The 10,786-nt window shown below is 29.2% G+C and overlaps 2 protein-coding genes across 3 annotated transcripts; both read right to left on the minus strand.

The window, feature by feature from the left end:
- Positions 1-4,800: 4,800 nt before the first annotated feature.
- LOC103496028 (uncharacterized) lies at positions 4,801-6,441 on the minus strand. Of its 2 annotated transcripts, XM_008457742.3 has the most exons (4): positions 6,113-6,441; positions 5,855-5,936; positions 5,112-5,270; positions 4,801-5,005 (listed from the first exon to the last, which is right to left on the minus strand). In XM_008457742.3, the coding sequence occupies exons 1-4, from the start codon at positions 6,308-6,310 to the stop codon at positions 4,935-4,937; spliced, it is 510 nt and encodes a 169-aa protein (XP_008455964.2). In that variant the 5' UTR covers positions 6,311-6,441; the 3' UTR covers positions 4,801-4,934. The 2 variants fall into 2 exon arrangements, with proteins under 2 accessions (XP_008455964.2, XP_050935561.1); XM_051079604.1 differs by lacking the exon at positions 4,801-5,005 and having other exon boundaries at positions 5,108-5,290; positions 6,113-6,432.
- A 2,723-nt stretch (positions 6,442-9,164) lies between these two features.
- On the minus strand, positions 9,165-10,786 carry LOC103496029 (F-box protein At3g07870). Its single transcript, XM_008457744.3, has one exon. It carries the CDS (start codon positions 10,690-10,692, stop codon positions 9,499-9,501), a length of 1,194 nt encoding a protein of 397 aa, XP_008455966.2. The 5' UTR covers positions 10,693-10,786; the 3' UTR covers positions 9,165-9,498.

Genomic DNA, 10,786 nt, shown 5'->3' on the forward strand with positions numbered 1-10,786 from the left:
AAATCGTAGTAGAAAAGAAAAAGAAGAGGAAAGAAAGAAAGACGATAGAAAAAAATCGGACAAAAAGGAGAAGAAAGACGGATGGACAAACGTGGAATATTTAAAAATGGCTAACTTTATCAGTTTTGTTATATTTAAGAAAATTTCTCTTAAATATAAGCTATTTAATTTAGCAATTAATTAATTAAAGAATTAATTAATAATTTAATTTAATTTTATTTAATTAAATTCGATTTGATTAAATTAATTAAATTACAATTGTAGGTTATGTGAGACAAATTCATTTAAATACAATTGAAATGAAATATTAATTAAATATGATTTAATTCTTAATTAATTAATTATTAATTTAATTTAAATTAATTGAATAATTACATGCGAGTTATTTAGGGAATGTGAGATGCTTTTCCAAGTATCCCTTTTTGTCAATAATTTCCCATTTTGAAGGATGAAGAAAGGGGAAGTAGAAAAGGATAGATAGAAGGGAGTAATTTATGAAAAACTTCACTCTAGAATTTCTCTCAATTCTCTTTGCAAAAAGTTCTCATTCTAATTTTTGTTCCTACAGACCAAAATCTCATTATTAGAGAATAGGGAGGTTTCCAAGCAATAGTGTCAATTGACATTTAACATATAAAGAGTTGACAATGTACGTAAGTTCCAATCTCTGTAATTTCTATATTTTTTTTAAAAAAATCATGCTTAACCATATATAGTAAATTAGTTTATGTATTCTTTTTCCAATGTAATGTTATTTTTAAGTTCCTAATTAAATTTGAGTTAAGGTTTTGATAAATTCTCCATTGTCTAGTACTGTTATCCCTTTAATTTTTTGATAAATTGCAAAAACTAATTTTAAAGTATGTAGAAGTTGCAACTACACTATTAAAACTTCTTATTTCATTTTAAAGATTGGGCACTTGTCCTTCTAGAACTATTAAATTGACCTTCAAACATACAATAATTACAACTATTTTTTTGAAAAAAAATAATTATAATATTGGTAGTAATTTTAGGAATAATATTTAAGCATATAACAACATTAAAAAAATTGCAAATATAACAAAATCTATCAGTGTTCTTATTACATAAATGATCATTCTGTTCACAAAATCGACACCAACAATGGCAGGAAGCAGTGACGACTTTTATATGGCAGTCGTGCCATTAATAGCTAAAAAATACAAGATAAGTTTGTGTGTGATATCTATTGTCTCAATTAACCAATGAGAAGGATAGTTCATCACTATTTCCTTGGTATTCAATGGATATTCACTAAGGAAGGTTCAAGTGTAGGAGACACCTCTTCCGGTGCATAACTTGTCTGTTTGCTCTCAATAGTTTTGTTTGATTTTTTCTCTTTCTTTCTTGTGGAGGATTGTGGGATATTTATAGTAAAAAAACTTAAAACTTAGGTGAATTTTGAAACATACAAAAATTGAATTTAATTGTGTAAATTAAATTCATTTGTTAAAAACTTCAAAACGGATTGAAATCATCAAATTAGGATGTTTCATGTACAAATGTAACATGTATGAAATTTAAGTTTGTTGTTTCTCCAATTTGAATGAGTTATGTTTGATTTTGGTAATAACAACTAAATTGAGTATAAATTGATAATTATTTCAACTTTTTATTAATTGATTTTATTTTGTATTTTGATGAGTTACTAAGTTACTAGCCTATAAATAGCAATCAGTTCCTTCATTTGTTTCATTCATTTCAAAATTGAACAGTTCTCTCCATTTTTTCCTTTGGTTTTGTGTAGTTTAAAACTGGAGTTTTATCATAGTTAGTCATTCTATCCTATTGAGACAATCACTGTAGTTTGCTTGGAAGCTCGTACAGAGCGAATAATTGTGTTTAGGACAACATTTATTCGAAGTGTGCCTCAAGTATGGTTTGAAAATACAAAGTTATTTTCGGTTATTTCGAATCTTTGATTGTTTTCACATCTAAGCCTACTTCACCTAACTTAAATTTGAGTGATCAAAATAATGTATTTGTTTCAAATGGAAGTATAATCAGTTTGCTGGTGTGCATTCACTTCATATTATTTTAAAATTAGTTTCTCCCAACAGCTTGATCATAAAAAAATGGTTACAACCCATCCCCAACTAGCAAAAACATGGTTGCACCTAAGTCTCATGCTTCTTTTTGAAAATTACTTTTTCGGTATTTTATGTTAAAACTCACTTTCAAAGCTACAATAATTACGACTTGGATATTCGAATTTTTTTTTAAATAAAGTAGTTTATAAAAATATTTTCAAAAATAGGGCCAATCGAAAAGAATTGTCAAAAATGGGGTAGTGAAGTCGTGTACCGGGTACACGACTTCACCAAAATCGTGGGTCGCGTACACGATTTGGGTCGGCGTCGTGAACCGGGGCCACGACAAATGACTGGAGTGGTGTACGCGGTACACGACTTCTGACTGGAGTCGTATTCCACATACACGTTTTCCTGACACGTGGCAGTCAACAGTCAAGTTGACTGCCAGTTTGTCGGCTAGCAGGGAAATCGTGTACCACGTACACGATTTCCGTACTGCAGACTGACAAATGGCAGTCAACAGTAACGTTGACTGCCAATTTGTCTGGTAGTGCGGAAGTCGTGTACACCGTACACGACTTCCATCACGTGAACTTCCACGTGTCGTTCATGCAGGAAGTCGTGTCTCACTTACACGACTTCCCCGCCTATAAAACCCCCCCACCCGATTTCATTTCTTCATCCTTCAATCCATTTCTCAACAAATTTCCCTCTCCTCTCTTCCTTTTCTTCACTATTTTCCGAAACTTTGCTCCATTTTCCTCTTCTCCTTTACTCCTCAACTATCTTCTCTACCTTTCTTCTCCATCCAACTCCACTAAAGTGTGAGGTAAGTTTTATTATGTTTTATATATTTATTTATTAGTTATATATTATTTTTAGATATTTATATATTTGTATTTATTAGTTATATATTGATTTTAGGTTGTTGTATATTTTTAGAATATTATTGGAATAATTATTATTAATTATGTATTGTTATTTGGTTGTTATATATATATTTTTCTTTATTAGTTGTATATTATTTTTAGGTTGTTATATATTTTAGGAATATTATTGAAATAGTTATGTAATGTTTTTAGTTTGTTATATATTAAATAGTTATTATTATGTTGTTTTTATATTGTTATAATAATAATAATAGTAATATATTAATAATAATAATAATAACAACAATAATTAGAATGATGATGATGATGATCATAATAATAATAATAATAATAATAATAATAATAATAATAATTACAGTAGTTGTAGTAATAATAATAATATATACTAATAATAATAATAATATAAATAATAATAATAATAATAATAATAATAATAATAATAATAATAATAATAATGTATAATAATAATCATAATAATAATATATATAATTATAATAATAATTATTATTATTATTACGGTAATAGTAATAATAATAATATTAATAAAAATAAATAATAATAATAATAATAATAATATATAATATATAATAATAAAAATAAATAATAATAATAATGATAATAATAATAATAATAATTATTATTATTATTATTATTATTATTATTATTATTATTATAATAATCATAATTATAATAATAATAATAATAAATATAATAAAAATAATAATAATAAATAATAATAATAATAATATATAATAATAATAATAATGATAATGATAATAATAATAATGATAATGATAATAATAATAATAATAATAATAATAATAATGATAATAATCATAATTATAATAATAATAATAAATACAAATCGAAGCAACTTCAATAATAAATACAAATCGAAGCAACTAAAAGATTTGGTGTTTAGGGCAGGTAATCAACACCAAAGGCACAAATTTATAAGAAACATGAATTCTAATAATAATAATAATAATATTGATAAAAATAATAATAACATAATAATACTAATAATAATAATAATAACAATAATAATAATAATAATAATAATTACAATAATAATAATAATAATATATACTAATAATGATAATAATAATAATAATAACAACACTAAACATAATAATAATAATAATAATAATAATAATAATAATAATAATAATAATAATAATAATAATAAAAATAACAACATAATATTAAATTAAAACAAAGAAGTCGTGTACCCGGTACACGACTTCTTGCCACATTGGACGGGACTTGGACGGTCAACAAGTCCAAGCTGATGTGGAAGTTGTGTACCCCGTACACGACTTCCATGCAAGTCGTGTATGAGGTACACGAATTCATGGTAAATCGTGTACCTCATACACGATTTCCTTCCAAATTTCCAGATTCACTCTATTTTTGACAATATTTTGTCCTATCACCCTATTTTTGCAATTTCTTTTCACCTCACCCTATTTTTGTCAATAATTTCAAAAAAACCATATTTCTTAAAATAACCCTGATATATATTCAAACAAGAACCATATAAGATTTCTTTTCGCCTAAAATTGAACCGTTTTTAATAAAACTACGTAATGCTTAATTTGTGCATTAATCAAGCTAAAACTTGGTATTAACGAAAATTAGTATGCTCGTCAAGCTTTCTGCATTAGCAAAAATTAAATGAAAGTTGTCGAAGTTTAACCATATAAATTGATGTCTCTAGAAAATTTAAGACTGGTCTCAAATGCATTTTCTTGACATGAAGGAAAATAAAAGCCCTAAAAGTGACCCCGCTATGACCATGATTCACTCAAGTTTTATATCTTTTTTCTTCCCCTTTCCAAATAGGTAGACCAATGGAGAAAAAAATTCTGTTACTATTTTTACTATTAGAAGAATTTGCAAATTCAGAGGAGTGATAACGTTACATATTGTCCCAGAAAAGCAACAATCCTGAGTACACCAACTGACATTGAACTCATAGATTCATGAATTAAATGTTTAATGAATTCTGCCTTAGCCGCTCCAATACATTTTCTTCACCAAGCAGAACCTCAACCAAGCCTTCCCAAACAACACAGAAAAGCAACAACAAATATTCAAATTTCAATTTCAAGATGATTCAGAATGAATGAAGATTGACAAAAAGAACTGCTGCTATGTTACCAACCATTTGTATAGTCTCTGCAGTCATGATGACCAATCCTCAAATTAGTATCCCAAGTTTCGTTGAATTTACGTGCTACTTCTACTACACTCGCATTTGAGTGTCCGACATATGAACATTTGTTCCTTGGCAGCCTTGATAACTTCCTCTCACGAACAACTCCTAACACCAAATCACTAAATCTGTTAAACGTGCAGAAATTAGTTTTCAGTCCCAGAAACATGAGAATGGAAAAAATGAGCTTTCAATAAATCAGTAGTGTAATACTAGTAAAAAGAGTATCAGAGCTTGGAGAAAAGTTAGAATGAAGATTTAATTTGCACAATCTCAGACTCATGAAATAATTTAGCCATGTTGTAAAAACTCTAACCAATTAGCCACCGTTTGGCAGCTTCTTTTAGTCTGTTTACGATTAACAATGCATTCATTATTTAAAATAATTTCACTTCCTTTTCAAAATAAAATGGAGAATGAATAGTAATCCCGATTGCACGTCACCTTAAACTTCCCAAAAAGATAAATGCAAATATGTACTATTTCATACATCTTGTTGGAATTCCCGCTCCTAATGACCAAACACGGGCCTCATAGTATTTGTGTTGTTTGTAACTGTTTATCTTTAATTGTCAATTTCTTACTCTCTTCACAAACATATGTCAAATTTAAGAAGGAAAATTAAAACCCATCATTTAGATTTAAATGAAATCCATCCGATGAGCGTAAGTTAAAAGAGTAGTACGCCGGACCTGGAACTGGTTTTCCAGAAAGAGCAGCCAGTGCCACTTGTATATCTTCCGGATCCTTAGGTTGAAAATCAAAAACTAATGCCTGAAATCATCTCTAACAACAAGAAATGGCAATCAATCCACCCAATTAAGCAGTAAATTTGGTAAGAAATTGGACATGCCCCAAGGTGTGTGTAGGCAAAAACCCTTGTATGAACCCCATAAATTAAAGGTGGGTAAAAAAAGAAAAAGGAGAACGAAATTGGAAAAGAAAAGAACCTGAGAGTGAGAAGATGGGGAGGAGGGTGGTGCGATGATAACCATGAAATGCTGGAAATCCCAGATGTTGAAAGAGTAAGCTGCAGAAGCAAGCAGTTGGGCAGGGCCTTTTGTTGCTCTTAATGGCACGGCCGCCACATACACGCCGTCACCGCTTCTTGTCACTGCCGGTGCCGATTTTGTGAAGAGAGTGGCCATTTTTTGCAACGTAGAATTGAAATCGTTTTGGACCTCAGAATTGAGAGAGATGAAAGCAGCAAACAAGTTTTGCTTAATCCTCCTACACCAGGTCCGCCCCAATTAGAGAGACTTTGGGTTGAAAAAATAAAAACAGCCACGTGGGAGATTTTCTTCTCATAAAATAGGAATATACAGGGTTATTTTAAGAAATATGGTTTTTTTTGAAATTATTGACAAAAATAGAGTGGGGTGAAAAGAAATTGCAAAAATAGGGTGATGGAGCAAAATATTGTCAAAAATAGAGTGAATCTGGAAATTTGGAAGGAAATCGTGTATGAGGTACACGATTTACCATGAATTCGTGTACCTCATATACGACTTGCATGGAAGTCGTGTACGGGGTACACGACTTCCACATCAGCTTGGACTTGTTGACCGTCCAAGTCCCGTCCAACGTGGCAAGAAGTCGTGTACCGGGTACACGACTTCTTTGTTTTAATTTAATATTATGTTGTTATTTTTATTATTATTATTATTATTATTATTGTTATTATTATTATTATTATTACTATTATTATGTTTAGTGTTGTTATTATTATTATTATTATCATTATTAGTATATATTATTATTATTATTATTGTAATTATTATTATTATTATTATTATTATTATTATTATTGTTATTATTATTATTATAGTATCATTATGTTATTATTATTTTTATCAATATTATTATTATTATTAGAATTCATGTTTCTTATAAATGTGCGCCTTTGGTGTTGATTACCTGCCCTAAACACCAAATCTTTTAGTTGCTTCGATTTGTATTTATTATTGAAGTTGCTTCGATTTGTATTTATTATTATTATTACAATTATGATTATTATTATTATTATCATTATCATTATTATTATATATTATTATTATTATTTATTTTTATTATTTTTATTATATTTATTATTATTATCATTATTATTATTATCATTATCATCATTATTATTATTATTATATATTATTATTATTATTTATTTTTATTATTATATATTATATATTATTATTATTATTATTATTATTATTATTTATTTTTATTAATATTATTATTATTACTATTACCGTAATAATAATAATAATTATTATTATAATTATATATATTATTATTATGATTATTATTATACATTATTATTATTATTATTATTTATATTATTATTATTATTGAAAAGTATTATTATTATTAGTATATATTATTATTATTACTACAACTACTGTAATTATTATTATTATTATTATTATTATTATTATTATTATTATTATTATTATTATTATTATTATTATTATTATTATTATTATTATCATCATCATTCTAATTATTGTTGTTATTATTATTATTATTAATATATTACTATTATTATTATTATAACAATATAAAAACAACATAATAATAACTATTTAATATATAACAAACTAAAAACATTACATAACTATTTCAATAATATTCCTAAAATATATAACAACCTAAAAATAATATACAACTAATAAAGAAAAATATATATATAACAACCTAATAACAATACATAATTAATAATAATTATTCCAATAATATTCTAAAAATATACAACAACCTAAAATCAATATATAACTAATAAATACAAATATATAAATATCTAAAAATAATATATAACTAATAAATAAATATATAAAACATAATAAAACTTACCTCCATGGAGTTGGATGGAGAAGAAAGGTAGAGAAGATAGTTGAGGAGTAAAGGAGAAGAGGAAAATGGAGCAAAGTTTCGGAAAATAGTGAAGAAAAGGAAGAGAGGAGAGGGAAATTTGTTGAGAAATGGATTGAAGGATGAAGAAATGAAATCGGGTGGGGGGGTTTTATAGGCGGGGAAGTCGTGTAAGTGAGACACGACTTCCTGCATGAACGACACGTGGAAGTTCACGTGATGGAAGTCGTGTACGGTGTACACGACTTCCGCACTACCAGACAAATTGGCAGTCAACGTTACTGTTGACTGCCATTTGTCAGTCTGCAGTACGGAAATCGTGTACGTGGTACACGATTTTCCTGCTAGCCGACAAACTGGCAGTCAACCTGACTGTTGACTGCCACGTGTCAGGAAAACGTGTATGTGGAATACGACTCCAGTCAGAAGTCGTGTACCGCGTACACGACTCCAGTCATTTGTCGTGGCCCCGGTTCACGACGCCGACCCAAATCGTGTACGCGACCCACGATTTTGGTGAAGTCGTGTACCCGTACACGACTTCACTACCCCATTTTTGACAATTCTTTTCGATTGACCCTATTTTTGAAAATATTTTTATAAACTACATTATTTAAAAAAAGAAATTCTATATATCAATTCAATTTATATTATATGGTTCTTGTTTGAATATCTATCAATTCAATTTATATTGCACCACCCATTTGTTGAAGGTAAATGAAATCGTTTTCAATGACTTTTCATCAATTTTACTAACTGCATTTGAAATTTGAGTTAAAGTTTGTGTAGCATTTTGAAAGTAGATGATGAAAATTGATTCAAGAAAACAAATTCAAGGGTAACATTTACTTTTTTCCTCATAAAATCTCTCCACTTCTTAAGTTTAGAAGTAGAGAGATATTAAATAAACAAAGTTAAATTTTTGCTTGCCTTGCCTAGTTGATGCCGAGCCATGTTTCCAGATTTATTTATTTTTCCTATTTATTGCTCAGACATGTATTTTCTTTATTTCTTTTTCTTTTTTCACTTTCTTTAAATAAACACTCCTCAAATATTATACACGTTTTTCTTTTCTATTCACAACAACTCACCATTTATATTCATAAACTGCTTTAAAGAAAAATATTAAAAAGAAAAATCTCAATAATTTTGTACTGTATACATAACACAAACCATTTATGTTAACATACAAGATCATTATAACCATAAAAGTCTAACATATACTAACAAACTCATATAGTTTATTAAATCTTCTTATTCACATGAGAATTAAAGCTTCCCACTACAACGCCTGCAACACTAACCCTTCATACACAATCACTACAATCATTAATTCTATAAAGTTCATCTATATACATATATATATATATATGTAGATTATGAAATTGAGTATGTAATTCAGAATCCCATTCTTAAGCATTTCAACAATTCCTCCATTTGGAGTTTCAATTCAAACAGGCAATCAACTCTGTTTCTATTCCAACAGCGCATCGATTCGATTCAAGCTCCCAAAATGAACAATAGTTTGAAACCAATTAGGCATTCCCTCAAAACTTACATCTTTGAATTTCCCACTACTTGGATTGAACACAACAAGAGCTCTGTTTCTATACTCCAACAAAATCTCTCCACTTTTTAGAACACAAACAACTCTTACAATTCTGCCCTTTACAACAATCTTCGATACCTTAAAACACATCTCTGTTCCTTCTTGTTTCAATCCTTTGGGCATATAGCTCCCAATGTTGAAGCTTTTCACCCATGAATCCTTAACCCCATACTGCTCCATAACCCATATCTCCATTTTTCCATAGCTACAGTACACAACTGCTGACAGACAATCATTTAGAATCATTAATTGGAAATTGCAACGACTCAAGCTCCCATAATCCGGCTTTGGAATGTCAATGAATTCCTCACTGGCTACGTCGAATGACACGATGGTTCGACCGAGATAGTGGCGGCGAGGCAGAGAAACCCAGTGGAGTCTGCCGTTGATGGCGGCCGGCGACTGACCTTGAGCTAGATGGTGGAAAATTCTGCCTATGCTTCTCCAATTAGAACTTCCTAAAGTAAAGACTTGAACTTCGGAGTGATGAAACCGTCTCTGGATTCGGCGGAAGCCTTTGGAGTAAACAATTTTAAGGATTTTCAAGTGTTTGGTTTGTGGGTGAAATCCAATTCCATAAACCACATCTGGGTTTGGAAATTCTTTGGATTTGGGCAATTCTAGGTAGTCTCGAGTAAAGGGGTTGTAAATAAAGAGCTTTTCGTTATAAAGAGAATCAGATAAACAGAGGAAGCCATTGCAAGAACCTACAACGTCGTATTCAGGCATTGTAGCGGCGAAAGGAGTGAAAATTCTTTTGACAGAGAATTTATGTTGTGTGAGAGAGGGGAAATCGACGAAATAAAGATGGTTTCTGATGGGGAAATCAGAGTGGAAGATTAAGCAACGGAAATTATCGTGTTTATGGTCAAAATGTTGAGTGTATTGAGCGAGAAAACGCCATGATCTGCAAACAGAGTGAAATTGAATGAGAGATGAAATGGGTAGACGAGAAAGGATTTGGAAAAGAACGTCGTGAGGAAGATTATCCATTTGGTGAGAATTTTGGGAGAGATTAGGTTTCTTGTTGTGAAGGAGAAATACGGAGTTTGAAGGCATGATGATGGAAATGATAAAGGAGAAAAGGAAAAACAGAGGGTGAGGTGAAAAGATAGGATGGATGGATGAAGAAAGTGGACTTTGGTGCGATTAA

The sequence above is a fragment of the Cucumis melo genome, chromosome 11 (assembly GCF_025177605.1).
Source record: "Cucumis melo cultivar AY chromosome 11, USDA_Cmelo_AY_1.0, whole genome shotgun sequence".
Classification (NCBI taxonomy): domain Eukaryota; kingdom Viridiplantae; phylum Streptophyta; class Magnoliopsida; order Cucurbitales; family Cucurbitaceae; genus Cucumis; species Cucumis melo.

Coding starts and splice junctions, on each gene's coding strand:
- LOC103496028 (XM_008457742.3), bottom strand. CDS start 6,310: ATGGCCACTCTCTTCACAAAATCGGCACCGGCAGTGACAAGAAGCGGT. Junction 5,937..6,112: donor CCCCATCTTCTCACTCTCAG/GTTCTTTTCTTT, acceptor AGATGATTTCAG/GCATTAGTTTTTGATTTTCA. Junction 5,006..5,111: donor CTGCAGAGACTATACAAATG/GTTGGTAACATA, acceptor TTGTTTGGGAAG/GCTTGGTTGAGGTTCTGCTT.
- LOC103496029 (XM_008457744.3), bottom strand. CDS start 10,692: ATGCCTTCAAACTCCGTATTTCTCCTTCACAACAAGAAACCTAATCTC.